General features: G+C 45.6%; 2 protein-coding genes across 3 annotated transcripts in view; one reads left to right on the forward strand and one right to left on the reverse strand.

Annotated features, from left to right (window-relative positions):
- LOC112402869 (proton-coupled amino acid transporter 1) overlaps window positions 1-16163 on the forward strand; it is a 162909-nt gene that overhangs the window by 105633 nt on the left and 41113 nt on the right. The gene's annotated exons all lie outside the window — the stretch shown is intronic.
- The window catches only part of FAT2 (FAT atypical cadherin 2), a 64980-nt gene that overhangs the window by 43295 nt on the left and 5522 nt on the right, over window positions 1-16163 (reverse strand). Inside the window, exons 3-8 of the mRNA XM_024749981.1 lie at window positions 10181-10239; window positions 8512-8823; window positions 7310-7520; window positions 5188-5327; window positions 4260-4541; window positions 2981-3191 (exon numbers count right to left, since the gene is read on the reverse strand). Of these exons, the coding sequence (XP_024605749.1) occupies window positions 2981-3191; window positions 4260-4541; window positions 5188-5327; window positions 7310-7520; window positions 8512-8823; window positions 10181-10239 (1215 nt within the window). The remainder of the gene's footprint in view (window positions 1-2980; window positions 3192-4259; window positions 4542-5187; window positions 5328-7309; window positions 7521-8511; window positions 8824-10180; window positions 10240-16163) is intronic.

Genomic DNA, 16163 nt, shown 5'->3' on the forward strand with positions numbered 1-16163 from the left:
TTGTAGGAAAAGCACACTCCACTCTGTATTTCAGTGTTGACTTTTACAGGACAAACTCCAGTTACGTTGTTTAGAATTTTAACCCATTCTTTACGTAACTTGTAATAGCTTTGATTATATACTTGATAGATGAAAATTGTAAATATGGAGTCAAAACTGATACGGACTGGAAAAACCACCTCGTCTAGTCCTCGTATAGTCTATTGTGGGAAAGTCCATTGTCAGGCTTGGGAGTGAGTGGCAATGGGTTGAGTGGGGAGGGACTGGATAGCACACACAGATCTTGAGGCTCCTGATCAAATGCCCTTTCCACCACACCTGGATTTCCTAAATTTTAGGCATTCTCACACCGCCTTTACAATTTTTTTTAATATTCAGCAACTACCTATACAATAGTATAGTATATGATTTATGTCATTATTTAATGGATATTTTCCTTTAAATTGGTTTATTTTTTTAATTTAAAATATTTTTAACAGGCAGCTTTATATTGGTACTTTAAAAAGAAAACCATTATTGCTTGTCATAAATCAGAAGTTACCGCAAACACCAGTCAATGGAAAATATTTTCTTAAAATCTGGATAAAATCTATTGCTCGCTAAAAGGGTCTGGGCCTGAGAACTACAGGCTTTCTTTGGCGAAGAGTAGCAAGTATTAGAGAACTGCAGAGATTCTAGTACCCAAAGGAGTCTTCCTTGACTTATGAGGAAGCCCAAATGAGAATCGAAAATGGAGTAATTTCTCCATGTCTGATTACCTATCATTTTTGTAATCCTTTTAAAATGTAATGTTTATTTAGATAAATACATAATACCATTTCAAATTTAAGTTTTGAGGAAAGTTGTGATTATGTGACATTACATAGTTCACAAAAGATAATGTTGAAAACGAATCATATTTTCCTAAAAAAAAAATTCTCAAAGTTATCACAGTTTTTAGAGTCTGACCTTACTTGGACTGCAACTATCCTTTCTTTCCTTTCCTTTTTTAATACTGTGGTAAGAACAGGTATCATGAGATTTTACCCTCTTGAATTTTTAGAGGTTATAGTACAGTATTGTTAACTATAAGCGCAATGTCATACAGTGATCTCTAGAACGTATTCAGCTTGCATAACTGGTACTTCTTTCCAGTTACACTGAGATATAATTGCATTAAAGGTGTACAACATAATTTGATATATGTATAAGTATATATTGTGAAATGACTACCACAATAAATTTAGTTAACGTCCGTCACTTGACATAGTTACAAATACATTTTTTTCTTGTGATGAGACCATTACCTATTTAATACCATGACGTACACCTGAGTAATTTTGCTCAGGGGTACAGGTCCTTCACTCAGAGGAGTACCGCTTATTACTATTCTTATTTCATTTATCATATTTTATGATATTTTATTATGCCAGTGGCAAAGTAAATAGCCAGGCTTTACCACAAAGCCTTCCATCTGATTCTGCCACTCACGGAAGCCCTTTTCCAGCTGACTAGTGAGGTGATTTCCCAATTTGCCTTTGTGATACAAATCCTAAGTTCGGTCAAAGAACATGGTTTTAATGAGTAAACAGCAGTTTAAAAGTAGTTCCATTAAAAGTAGCCAAGTAAACTATTGAACATAATCATAACATTTTATTTTACTGCTGAGAGAAAAAATTAGGGAACAAAATCGTATATTCATTTTGATCTTACCGCTGCAGAATGTTGCATAGAAAAAAATAACAGGGAAATACATGAAATTATTTTCTCTAGCTCATGAGAACCATGGCTGAATGTTATTTTCTTCTTCATACATTCCTGGTTTTTCCAGGTTTTAAAGAATCAGAATGCGTTATTTCTATAATCAGAAGAATATTTTAAAACTAACCCTATCTGTAAAATAAAATTAATACCAATATCAGTGGGGTTGTCAGTGAGATAAAAGATGTGATTATACTTCATAAGTCACAAAAAGTAAGCAATTAATGGGTTATAATTTGTATTATTATTCCTCAGGGATGAATAGATTTCTGCCGTATGACAAGGTATAACAACTTCCGTTTCTTCAAAAAAAGAAAATGTAAAAAGTTCTGAATCCTTAAAGTATGTAAGATACTGACAAGCAATAAGTGAACATTATTATGCCCCTTTAGGGCAGAGAGCAAGTCACTCTCATCTTTGATTGTCCGCAGCAGCTAGCTCTATGAAGTATTAATGAATATTAAAGATAACAATAATTATTAAATATCAATTATGAATTATCAGTTATTACATAACTGAGAGCAAAATTTAAAGGAATACAGAGAGTTACAATTGTGTGTATTTTTCACTGGCATTCTCTGTCATCGACCTTAATCTAACCGTGATTAATTAGTTGGGTAGTGGATATTATCATTTTTAGTTGGGTAGTGGATATTATCATTTTTGTCCTATTAACTACTTATAATTAACACTTATCAATGATAGTAATAACCCCTGGCACTTGTATAATATTTTACCGTTTACTGCATGTGTTAACATATATTTTCTCTTTTAATCTTTACAACGAGTTTCTGGCGCAGGTAATATTCCTATTTTTAAGATAAAAAACAATGTAATAGATATGAAATCATGATGTGGCCTTAGAAGAAAATACTCCTAAAACTATGCCGTATATCTTACCAAGTATTTTTAGGTCCCTTTTATTGTACATACACAAAGATATTATCTTTTAGAATGTTGCATGGACTTCATAAGCATCCTTTACATGTGTGGTTGTTGGTGAATATATATGTATTCTCTATGTAAATTCTCCCATAACTTGAGTAATCCTTTGTTACTGTTCTTTCCACCTTTGAAAGTGCATTAACTTAGGTCACTATAGTCCCAGGGAGTGCTTTAGAATGATAATTTGCCAAAGCTTAGCGAGCTTGGCACTTGAATAACTTGCAAGTCCATGCCTCTGGTGCTTTCCCTTACTGCCAAAGTCCCTCCCTTCATGTCCCGAACTCAGGCCTCTCACCTTTGAGGAGGGAGTAGTGGACCTCAGCATTGGCTCCCCGGTCACCATCCATGGCTCGGATCTGGAGCAGCTCTGTTCCGGGGGCTGTGGTGTCAGAAACACTCATCTCATAGTGGAGCTGGGTGAAGCGAGGAGGGTGGAGGTTTCCATCCTCCACGTGAATGGACACCCACACAAAATTCCTCTTGATGGGCATCTCCTGGTCGCGAACCTGTGGGTCCAAGGGTGCAGTGGGATGAGCAGCAAGTGGAATGGGAGGAGGGACGGTTAGATTAAAGTCGATGACAGAGAATGCCAGTGAAAAAGGCACACAATTGTAACTCTCTGTATTCCTTTAAATTTTGCTCTCAGTTACGTTCTTTTTTCTTCTTAAATAAATTTATCAATTCGTGATTATTAGGCTTAGCTATTTTCAGGGATAATTCCATTTCAGGAGAAAGGCAGAAATAAGCAGAGAAGCAGTATTTTCCAAATTGGTTCTCAGAGAATATTAGTTCTTCAAGATGTCAACACGTTATTCAGGAAAAAAAAAATTCTATGGTCAAATAAATTTAGGGAGCACTGAACTAAAATGAAGTTGAAGTTTTCTTTGCTGCAGGACTTCTCAGAGCCTTTAATATATATATAAGTGCCCAGAGGATGATAAACTAACACATAAGAACCTTGAGTCTGGAAGACTTGGCTCTGATTTGGGTTCCATCGTAAAGAACTGTATGATGGTGAGCAAGTCTCTCTTCCTCTATGGGCCTCAGGTGTAAGATAAGAGAAATGGGTGGGACCAGGGCTGGGAGTAGAGTGAGGCAAATGAGGCATGTAGGGCATAAATTTAAGGAAGCTCTCACTCTCAGGGTCATAAAACTGCAGGCACGTGACCCTAAGAGTCAAGTCTTCCTTCATTTGTGCCCTATATACCTGCTTGCTCTGGGTGGGATGGTCTCTGGGTCCCTCCCAGCTCTGACGCTATGTGAGTTTGTGTGATCATGCAGTCATGGAGCAAGGAGAGAATTCTTGGGGGATATTTGGAGTGAGCCCAGAAAAAGCCAAGTTTGCAGGGGGTTCTTTGGCAGCTGTCCCATCTCTTTCCTCACTCCCAGGCATCCGTTATGGAAGGTGCCTCTGGCAGGCTGTGAAATGTCACAACTCATCTCATGGATTATCGTCATGAGCATTAGTCCAGCTGGCTCAGCAGGAGAAAGGGAACCTTCAGCACGCCTCCAAGCATGTGCACCCCACACATCGCGTGCAAGCACATCCTTACCCAGTTTTTCAGTTAACTCACCATAACTGTCAGTGTGTGCTGGGAAGGCCCCGAGCCCAGGTCCAATTTCCCCACAGTTACCAGGACACCACTACTTGGGTCCAGCTGGAAGAGGCTGGCACTTTCCGGGTCCTGGCTGCCGTGTATGGTGTAGATGAGGCCCTTGCCCTTGTCTTGATCAGTAGCCTGGACTCGGAGGAGCTCAACCCCAGGCAGTGTGTCCTGGGGAACTCTGACCTCATAATGAGGCTTCAAAAACTGGGGCCGATGGTGGTTAACATTGGCAATCATGAAGATGTAGACCTAGGGAGGAGAATGAAAGAGAAGATAGACTGTAAGCTCCAGGGGGTCAGGAACCTTGTCTGTCTGGTTCTCCACCATAACAACTGGGCCTGGCACACAGCAGTCACTTGATAAATATTTGTTGAATGAATGATAGGATTTCAAAATCACAGGGCTTTCAGACAGTATGCAGTTTCGTGGTTTTCAAAAACAAAATTCTTCTTAAAGGGCCTTTTCTTCAGATGCAATTTTTTGGGTGCAATTGCAGTATATGAAACAAATAAAACTGGCTGAAAGCAGAGTAGAAATCCAGAGCCCCACTTACCATCATTCCTATGTCTATGGTAGCCCCTGTGGCACTCTACCTTTAATTAAAACCTGCTCATTTAGACAAAACCCCTCATTATATAGAGATCCATAGAGGGAACAAGAATTCTCCCAAGATCACAGACATAGAGAGTGATCAGACAAGACTAGAGCACAGAACCTTGATTCCAAATTCGGTGTTCCTTGAGGTACACCACATGCACAGAGAGCCTTCAGTATCCTCATCCCAACCAAAGAGGCCCCAGTGTGCAATGGTGGCACAGTGGTGAGCACAGCTGCCTTCCAACCAAGGAGGCCTCCCATCTCCTCTCAACTCAGGGTTCCCAATGAGGCCTCTCACCTGGGTGTCAATGGTGTGGGACCCATCAGTCACCTCCACGGTCAAGTTATAGCTTGACCTCCTCCTTGTATTGAGAGGCTTGGCGATGACAATGCTGCCTGTGGTCTTCTCAATGTCAAAGTCCATGTCCTTGTCCCCACCTGGACGGGTAGTAAGAGGAAAGCACACACGACCTCAGTGATGTAGGCAGTAGTAACACAAGTACTATGGGATGTGGCTGGCAGATCTAGAGGAGGTGGTAGTTTATCCTCTCAACTTATTGTCAGATTATTTTGAAGATCCAAGTGATGATTCAGGAAAAGGCACACTTATAAGGACTGAAGAGTCCCAGAGGAAGACCAAAATTTGCGCTAGAATGTATTCTGCTACTAGTATTGAAACATGCAGGAGTAACGGAGCTCTACATCATGGCTTACAGGTAGTTTGCATAGTCTAAAGCAGCTTAGACACAGGAAAAAATGGAAGTAACTCTGTTCAACAAGAGGGAATTGTTTTAATAAACTGAGAATCCAAAATATAGAATTAGCATGCAGCTATTTAAATGTCTGCTCGTAGAAATTTGTTTAGTGGCATGGAAATATGTTCATGATATATTTTAAAAGGTTATATGACAGGGCTTCCCTGGTGGCGCAGTGGTTGAGAGTCCGCCTGCCGACGCAGGGGACATGGGTTCGTGCCCCGGTCCGGGAAGATCCCACATGCCGCGGAGCGGCTAGGCCCGTGAGCCATGGCCGCTGAGCCTGCGCGTCCGGAGCCTGTGCTCCGCAGCGGGAGAGGCCACAACAATTGAGAGGCCCGCGTACCGCAAAAAAAAACCCAAAAAGGTTATATGACAATATTTTCATATAACCCTAAGTGTATGGGTGTATAAAGGAAAAGACTAGAGGGAAACATAAAAATGATAACAGGGGATTATCTTCAGGTTAGTGGGAGTTTAGGTGATTTTTATTCTCTTCTCTGTACTCATTTGTGTTTTCTAAACGTTCTATAAGAAAAAAAGTCAAATACTTAAAAAGAGCAGTGAATCGGAACTGGAAGTAAATCTAGGAGGTCAAAAAGCTTGAGACAGGCTGGTATCCAACCTCTGAAGCAGGCTGGGAATTTCTGTAATAGGACTTCATGGTTCAGGGGGTACTGAAGCTCTTAGATTAGAGATTCTTGACCTGGAATCCCTGGCTGGGTTTCAGAGAATCTATAAAACCCCTAAATTTGCATGCAGGGGTGTGTGTGTGTGTGCGCGCGCGCGTGTGCGCACATACGCATGCACGCAATCGCATGCATCTTTCTGGGAAGAGGACCTAAACATTCATCAGGTTCCCAAAGGAATCTATGAACCGCGCCCCACCCCAAGATGTTTTAACAAAATCTTGATTTAGAAACAGAAAGGAATTTCAGAGGAGGCCATGAGAGCTTGGACCCAAGTGTCTCCTACTACAAGAATAGACCCTTGGGCTTCCCTGGTGGCGCAGTGGTTGAGAGTCTGCCTGCAGATGTAGGGGATATGGGTTCGTGCCCCGGTCCGGGAGGGTCCTGCGTGCCGTGGAGCGGCTGGGCCCGTGGGCCGTGGCTGCTGGGCCTGCGCGTCCAGAGCCTGTGCTCCGCGACGGGAGAGGCCGTGGCAGTGGGAGGCCCGCGTACCGCAAAAAAAAAAAAAAAGAGTAGACCCTTTCCCTGATCTTGAGGCTGGAACCTGGGACCAGAACGTTAAGCAGGGCCCCAGGGTACAGCTGGCCTCGGGCTCATGGTCAATGAAGTCAGCTCTACACTGATGTTCACATTGAGGCAGAAGAGGAAACATAAAACTTGTGCTTTCTCCTCTGGGCTTCTCTGGACCACTGTCTTAGGTCTCCCAGGAACTTGGGATAACTGAGGCCCTGTCTGGCTCTGGCTGGGGTTACCAGTGAGACCGTGGAGGTTGCACCTGAGATCACAGCTGGTGCGAAGGAAAGCTTGGCAGAAGCAGTGGTCTGACTACCCACTGCCCCAAAGGACCAGGGAAGAGGCAATCACCACTCATGGCCAAAACAGCAGCTGCCACAGAGTGTGACCTTGAGAGGGCTCAGAAGGATTGTGTCCTAAGGACTAGGGCTGGTCTGCAAGGATGGGACCCTTGGGCCCTCACCTGAGATGCTGAACCAGAAGAGACCAGGTCGGCCCTCGACACTGATGACTCCCACCATGTGGTTCACGGGGTCTGTCTCCATGACTGTAAAGCTGTAGTGGGATTCATCAAAGGCCAGTGGGATGGAGGAGGGCCGGGGCTGGGGGATCCACTCAATGTGTAGCCGGACACTGGCCGAGAGCGGTGGCTGCCCACTGTCTGTTGCCTTGACCTGAAAAGAGGCCAGAAGGTGAGGCTTTGACTGTAGGGTTGGGGTTAAGAAACAAGAAGACCCTGGTGGCCAGGCCAGGAGACAGAGCACCCTGTGACAGACTGAGCTGGCCTTTCGTCCACTGGTTCATCCATTCAGCACACAGCTGAGAGCTTACGTGAACAGGCACCAAGCCAGTTGCAGCAGGCACAGTGGTGAACAGAACATAGAACTGTGCTCCAGAAACTCATAGGTAGTAAAAAATGAATCAAAGCCACTATTATCTGAAGGCTTTGTGTGCTACTTCCTGAACTGGACTTTCCATGAATGGACCCTTTACCCTTCCCAACAGCCATCAACATAATAAACTAGAATTTACTGAGCACTCCCTATTATCAGGGCCTGCTCTGAAAGCATTGTGTGCAATATCTAATTTAATCCTATTGACAGCCCTCAGAGAGGTACTGTTATCACCTCCCTTTTGCAGGAGGAAACCGGGGCTCAGCATAGTGAATTCACCTGCCTGGGATGTCTGCCTGGCCAGCAGTGAGGATGGGGTTGGATTCAGGCTACTGACATGAGAGCCCAGGCCCTAGCCACTTGCTATATTGGCTTTCTACAAGGAAAATGTTCTTATGCCCGTCTTACAGATGATGAAACAAAGGTTCACGAGGGTTAAGTGACTTGTCCAAGGCCACACAGTTGTAAAATGGCATTGCTAGGATTGGGATCCAGGCTTATCTTGATTTCAAAGCCCTGCTCTTCTCACCAAAATCCTTATCTCTAAGTAGGGTGGATTTTCCAGGCAAGGACCTTATTGCCCTAAAGGAGAAAGGCCCAGAATTCTGATCTTTTGGCTGAAGTCGGGATTCCCAGTTTCTTTGGGAGAAAGCCACGGAGGGGAGTATTACCTCCATCAGGCCTGAAGGCTGTCCCCCTCCTCCTGTATCCTCAAAGAAAATCCCTGACCAGGTATGCCACTCCCCCTCCACGGCCTCCATCCGTCCCTCACCGTTAGGATATTGTACTCTCCAGCTGGGAAGATGCTGCTGGACGACACCACGCCTGTGACTGGGTCGATACTGAAGCCCCCCTCGTCACTCTCCTCGATACTGTAGGTGACCCTGCCATTGAGACCCACATCCGGGTCTGAAGCCACCAGCCTGTACACAGCCCCAGGGGTCAGTGGGCTGAGCCTCTCTGGAAGGCGGACATTGAAGAGCTTGTGGGAGAAGACGGGGGGGTTGTCATTGACGTCCAAGATGCGTACCACCACCCTAGAGGTGGACCTTAGGGAGGGCTCCCCGTTGTCCAGCACAGTTACCTGGGGACAGAATCCAGTGTGAGTTGACAAACGCAAGGCAGTGAATATGTATCGCCACCCACCACAGTTCTGCCACTACCCCTGCTTTCAAAAGCCCGGAAATACCAGTCCATCTGTTGTTTGGTATACGCTCGTGATTTTTATTATCATAACCTTACCTTCTTGGAACCCAGCTCTTTGGTAACCTCGCCCACAGGAAAGCGAGCAGCAACAGAGAAAGAAACCAGAAAGAACTGGAAGAAGAGTCACAGAAGCTCTAGACAAAAGCTAGAACTCTTTACTCAGGAGGCCAATGGCCATTTCTCGGAGACCATTTACTTTTTATTGGCTCGTAATTCTAGTAAGCTTTGTTCTCGCTTTTCTTAAGCTACTGGAGGTTAGAAAAAAATAATTGAGGAGATGTTAATGGAGGCATGGGCAGTACCTTTGGAGTCAGACATGCCGCCCAATGCATGAAATGATATCAAGAGACAGAATAAAGGCACGAAAACAATTTCAGAATCGGGCTGTTTCAGGTAGGGGCAAATCATCCCATGCATCAGTATGAGAAGAGACATTTCCACTTTAAATGATTCTGAGTTCTTAATGTATTTTGCTGTTTAAAGATAAATGCCTCTGCTGAACTGTGGAGAATGCCTCAGTCCCTAGAGGGCCATTTGGCTGCTGTTACTAGTAATGCCTGTTTCATACAAAGGGAACGTCCAGAGCCTGGGAGCATAGAAAGCAAAATTCCTGCCGAGGAATATGTGTCCCTCCCAGCTGACGTCTTTAAGACTAGAAGAGATGCCTGTTCATTAGTTGTGGATAGTGCGGGAGAGGGTATAACTAGATTCCTTCTGATTTAATCCCCTCTGGGTCAAGACCGATGCCTCTCATTGGAATGGTCACCAGGGATGCTTATGTGATTTCAGAGATGTCCTAGAAAGAGCACAGAGCTAGAGGACAAAGGTCTGGGTTTTCATCCTGGCTCTCCTACTGACCTAGTGTTTGACACTGGGTGACTCTCTCTAGAGCATAGGGATGGACTGGAAAGCAGACCGGACAAGTGCATAGCCCGTGTGTACTGCTCCGTCTTCCTGTACTCACTGCAGGTATATTGCTAATCCATCAGTGCTTCCTGTCCAGCCCTCACATGGTTTCAGATCCCTTCCCTTCACGGTGCTCGAGAGCCAGCGAAGACGCTGAGAGTCTCCACCACAGCAAGGCTCAGCTTAAGTAGCAACTCCTCTCTGAGTCAGCACCCTCCTCAGCCATTGCCTGGAAACGTGCATGTGGCCCCAAGGCCTGGCTTGGCTCCAGCCTGGCCTCCTGCAGGAGGTTTTCAAATCTAGCGAATGGGTTCAGCAGCATCACTCACCTCCAGGATGTGTTCATCCTTGTTCTCTCGGTCCAGCAGCTGGGCAGTGGATAGGAGACCTGGGGGAGAGATGGTTGGAGGGAGACTGGAGCAAAGGCTCCCAGGGCCATTTTATTTTTATTTATTTATTTTTTTAACATCTTTATTGGAGTATAATTGCTTTACAATGGTGTGTTAGTTTCTGCTTTATAACAAAGTGAATCAGCTATACGTATACATATATCCCCATATCTCCTCCCTCTTGCGTCTCCCTCCCATCCTCCCTATCCCACCCCTCTAGGTGGTCACAAAGCACCGAGCTGATCTCCCTGTGCTATGCGGCTGCTTCCCACTAGCTACCTATTTTACATTTGGTAGCGTATATATGTCCATGCCAGTCTCTCACTACGTCCCAGCTTACCCTTCCCCCTCCCCGTGTCCTCAAGTCCATTCTCTACGTCTGCATCTTTATTCCTGTCCTGCCACTAGGTTCTTCAGAACTTTTTTTTTTTTAAGATTCCATATATATATGTTACCATACGGTATTTTTCTCTTTCTGACTTACTTCACTCTGTATGACAGACTCTGGGTCCATCCACCTCACTACAAGTAACTCAATTTCATTTCTATTTATGGCTGAGTAATATTCCATTGTATATATGTGCCACATCTTCTTTATCCATCCATCTGTCAATGGACACTTAGGTTGCTTCCATGTCCTGGCCGTTGTAAATAGAGCTGCAATGAACATTGTGGTACATGTCTGTTTTTGAATTATGGTTTTCTCAGGGTATATGCCCAGTAGTGGGATTGCTGGGTCCTATGGTAGTTCTATTTTTAGTTTTTTAAGGAACCTCCATACTGTTCTCCATAGTGGCTGTGTCAATTTACATTCCCACCAGCAGTGCAAGAGGGTTCCCTTTTCTCCACAACTTCTCCAGCATTTATTGTTTGTAGATTTTTTGATGATGGCCATTCTGACTGGTGTGAGGTGATACCTCATTGTAGTTTTGATGTGCATTTCTCTAACGATTAGTGATGTTGAGCATCCTTTCATGTGTTTGTTGGCAATCTGTGTATCTTCTCTGGAGAAATCTCTATTTAGGTCTTCTGCCCAGGGCCATTTTACTGGGATAAATTCAAGGGTTACATTCAAAGCCTAGATCAGAATTCTTCTCGTCTTTGGAGAGCAAGAGCATGAGGGGGAAATGGAACTAGGGGGAAATGGAACTCTGGAGAGAAAGAAGGGGAAGAGAGGAAGGGGAGAGGACAGCCGAGGTGATGGCATGAGCGGAGGTTCCCACCTACTTCCTGCTTTCACCATGAGGAGGGTCCTGAGCACAGTATGTTGTTGAGTGAAAAAGGCAGCTCATCAGGAGTTATAACAGGGATCACAGTCACTGCCTTCAGTTCACGAGAAATCACGGAGGGGTGGCTTTTTACTCCTTTGTTGTAATTCTCTTATTCATCTGAGACCTAGGACCGGCTCTTCCCATGCCGGGCTGGCACGGATGAGCCAGGGGAGTGCTCCTCTGTAAATTCAGGAAGGTGAACTTAGTGATCTGTAATTCTGGTTTTCATTTTCTAGACACTGTGGCTATAAATTGAGGCCATAAAGGCGAGAAGGTGCCAGTTCTCTGCAAGCATCAAGAAAGTTAAGCTCAAGGTTTTCGGGGGCCCAGAGGGGCATCCACGCCCATAGACTGAGAGGTCCTAGCTGGGTAGGGAGGTCTCTTTTCAATGAAAGCAGAGCTATTGGTAGGGGGTCAGTGGGTGTTCTAAAAACTTTCAGTAAGTTTCTTGATCTTGTTTAGGCAATTAAATGATGGAGTAATGGAATGAAGTGTGGGGATGGGGGCTCCATGAGAGAAACGGGGATCCGGTGTTGGGGATGAGGCCTCCAGTGCTGGAAATGGGAGTGTGGTGTGAGGAGTGACCTCTGTCTGCGCCATGTTCTTGCCTCCTCGTCCTCCCGCCTTTTCTTCCCTCAAAGAAGGCAGGCACGGGAGGAATCTGAGCAGGCTCCTGGAAAGCCCCACAGCTAGAGAGGAAGATGCATTCCTCTAGGACAGAATGAATATTGTTTCAGGTTGCCCCACCCAGCTTATCCCCAAGCTGAGGGGCCTCATGGGGAAGGCTTAGCATCTGGGTGACCCCCAGGAAGAGTGTGGGGATGAGAGGACCCTGGCTGGGAGCCTTCCTTCTGGCTCAGTTCTGCTCTCTCTTCATCCCCTCCCCCCTCTCTGTTCATCCCTCACCTTCCTCCTTCTCTCTGCCTTCCCAGAGCTTTCTCTCTCCCTTCCCCCTCTTTGCATCTTGGAATCTGTCACTCTTTCTCCATCTCTGGTTTTTCTTTTCTCTCTGCCTCCCCCGCATCTTCTCAGGGCCAGTGTCCCTGGAATTGCTGCCTGGCCTCCTGGGCCATTGCCTGTGTTCTCAGCCTCATCCCCCCTCTGAGGTTGGTGTCAGGATTTCCAGGGAGTGCCCATGTAGGATGGGGACATGGTGGAACCACCCCCAAGGGACTGTGTGAGGGTCCACCAAGGACCCTTCCTGGCACGAGGCGTGGATTCAGCCGATTCAGCTCTTATCATTTCTCTCCTCCAAACAAATGTCCCCCTATCACCCCATCTCAGCCCCTTCCCTCTCCCTCCCTTCCCTCATCCAGTGGTTTTATAACTACTGTTGATTTCACCTCTAATGGATTCTAGATTCTTCTACTCTTTTTACCCTGACCCACCACCATCTAGGTCTTACCCCACCTACCCTGCTAGCTTCCTCTCCCCCCTCTGCCCTTCCTCAGAATCATAAGAGCCAGCACTCACTGAGCTCTTACACGTCCAGGCATTCTTCAAAGCTCCTTATATATCTCCATCTATTTACCCATTTAGTCTTCCCAACCAGCAAAGAGGTAGCTATTATTATCTCCATTTTACTGGTGAGCAGACTCAGACATAGAGCAGTCAAGTAACTTCCCCAAGATCTTACATTTGATAAGTGGTGGAAATGGATATGCCTTTAGAAAATGGGCCTACTTGCTCATAAAAGACTAGTAAAGACTGAGGAACAGTCAGACACTGGAGACCAAGGACACGTGAGGACTAGAGGTAGTGTGGGGTCCTGGATGGGAATAAGGATGTTAGCAGAGAAAACTGGGGAAATCTTAGTAAAGTCTGTATTCTCCTTGATAGCCTTGCACCAGTATTAATTCTTAGTTTTGATGAATGTGCTAGGTTAACATTAGGGGAAACTGAGTGATGGATGTATGAGAACTCTCTTTGCAACTCTCCTGTAGGTCTACAATTATTTGACCATTAAAAATTTTTTAAAGAAGAAAAAACTAAAAGGAAAAAAAAGAAAAAAAAATGGACGTACTTGCTCTGTCTTCAACAAGACCTGGGTCTTTTTCCCTCCTGGCTATTTCTCCTGTCACAGTCCTTGCCCAAGTGCCCTGCCAGACTGTTCCTTGTCAAATCCTCCAAATCCTTCAGCTCGGCATAGCCACCCCTGTTCCACAAAGCCGTTGCTGGTCTACCACACTGAGCAGCTTCCTCTCTCCTCTAAACAGCCACAGCACCACATCTACTCATATTTTAACCATGTGGTACTCTTTTTTTTATATATATAATTTTTTTTTAAATAATCAATTAATTAATTAATTTGGCTGTGTTGGGTCTTTGTTGCTGTGCGCAAGGGCTTTCTCTAGTTGCAGTGAGCGGGGGCTGCTCTTCGTTGCGGTGCACGGGCTTCTCATTGCGGTGGCTTCTCGTTGTGGAGCACAGGCTCTAGGCATGCAAGCTTCAGTAGTTGTGGCTCGTGGGCTCAGTAGTTGTGGCTCATGGGCTCAGTAGTTGTGGTGCATGGGCTTCGTTGCTCTGCGGCATGTGGGATCTTCCCAGACCAGGGCTCGAACCCGTGTCCCCTGCATTGGCAGGCAGATTCTTAACCACTGCACCACCAGGGAAGTCCCAATGTTGTACTCTTTACACTGGTTCTATAGCTTTTTTTACATCCAGATCTTCATGGTCCTGATGGATTGGATTCCTCAAGGCCTGAAATTATGTTTTATATCTTCCCCTCTCTCTACAGCACGTAATTTCAATGCCTCATCAGGGCAGACACCTTTAAACACTTGCTGAATAAATGAGTCTTGGGCTTTAACAAACGATTGTGGATGCTGGCAGAGATTCATTCATTCATTTCCCAATTATTGAGGTCCTACTGTGTGCCAGGACTTCATATTCTAGTGGGCAAAAAAAAAAATCAAGCTTCCTTTTCTGGAAAGCCTTTGAAGTCTAGTGAAGGACATGGATAATTAATGGAATAATCACATACATGAATATAATGTTCTAAGTGATAAGTGTTTTTAAAAACTAGATCCTGCTGGGAGATGTATTATAGTGTCAGGAAAAACTTTTCTAAGGAAAGAACAGCTGGGCCAAGATCTGAAAGAAGAGCAGGAGTTAGCCTGAAAACAGAGAGAAGAGACTCCTGGCAGAAGGAATAGCATGTGCAAAGGCCCTGTGCCAGGAGAGGTCATGGACCAGGGCAGGCCATGTGACTGGATCCAGAGAGTGATAGAGCAAGAGAGGCAAGATGAAGCCAGAAAGGAAAGCAGGAGCCCGGTCAGGCACAAGTCTGTGGGACACGGCAGGGTCTGGCTTTATCTTAAGGGCACAGGAAAGCCATCCAAGGGATCCAAGTATGGAAGTGGACAATATAATGTGGATAAGAAAGGTGGGGGTGGGGGGGGGCGGGGAATCATTGCTGACTTATTATTTTATTTTCAAATGTTCATGCTGATAAAAATTTCTTCTCAACTGTAGGAAGACTAAGAGTTCTCTGCCCTCTGGGGCATTTTGCCAGACCTGGTGTCAGGGAACTGTTGACAGTAAACAGAGCAGGGATTTGGAAGAAGTAGAGAACCTATTGCCTTAGATGAAAGATCTCTTCCCTCTTCCAAAAAGGGAGAGACAGAGTGGGCCCAGGCAGAGAGCCAGCTTAGGCCTGTTCTTCAAGAGAAAAGCATTCTCCTTCTAGGAGGACTAATCCACTCCCCGAGGTCAAAGGTTCCAAACAGATGTCACAGGGCAAAGGGGCGCTTGCATCCCCCGCCCACTGTCTGCCTCAGGATCCCCAGGCCCATCGCTCCTCCTGACTCCCTTTTGCCTTAAGGATCAGGAAGCTGCTGCCAGCACTCTCCCCTTCTCCTTCCTCCAATCTTGCCCGAGTTCTGTCCTTCCAGGACAAAAGTCAGTTGGAGCTGGAGAATGGGAAGTTGGGTTCGAAGGAGAGAATGTCAGCCTTCTCTGCAATAGCGTTGTTGTTCATGGTCAAGAGGGACATGTGGCCTTGGAGCCGTACCTGCAGCAGTGGGAACTGGCTCTCACCTTCTGCTGGGAGCCAGGCAGGCAGCATAATTGCAGGAAGCAGGCGGGAATAAAACAGTCGGGCGTGAGGGGACTGTGGGCACAGAGGACACACCTGCTGTACACAGGGAGCTGCTGTCAGCTCCGGGCAGCTGTGGCCCCGCGGGATGTGTGGTCCATGTGGCCAGATCTTGTTATTTTTAAGAACAACCAGAAATCCGGAATATTTTGCGAAATTTCCAAATTTTTAAATGTTGGCAACAACTTGAAAAATCACTGTTTAAGGCTTGTGCAGGCCAAACAGAACACCTCTGTGGGCTGCATCTGGTTCACGGCTGCAAGCCAATGACCGCTGGATTCCTCTAAACCATCCAAGATGGCCTTGGACCGAGGACAGACCTTTGTGAGACGGTTGGTTGCTCTGAAGTGGATCTGTATGGCCACCGTGCCATGAGCAGGCTTGAGATCAGTGTGGGACTAGAGTTAAGAGATTCAACCTGTGGCTTGTGATTCTCAGGAATGGTCAGTTGGGAGCACTTGGAGGTCTGGAATTGTCCCAGCTTGACCACCTAGGGAACCTGCTTAGCTTCCCTGGGCTCCAAGGAAAGAAAACTCACATATTCTTATTCTCCCAC

Source organism: Neophocaena asiaeorientalis, unplaced genomic scaffold (genome assembly GCF_003031525.2).
Source record: "Neophocaena asiaeorientalis asiaeorientalis breed wild unplaced genomic scaffold, Neophocaena_asiaeorientalis_V1.1 scaffold548, whole genome shotgun sequence".
NCBI classification, from domain to species: Eukaryota; Metazoa; Chordata; class Mammalia; order Artiodactyla; family Phocoenidae; genus Neophocaena; species Neophocaena asiaeorientalis.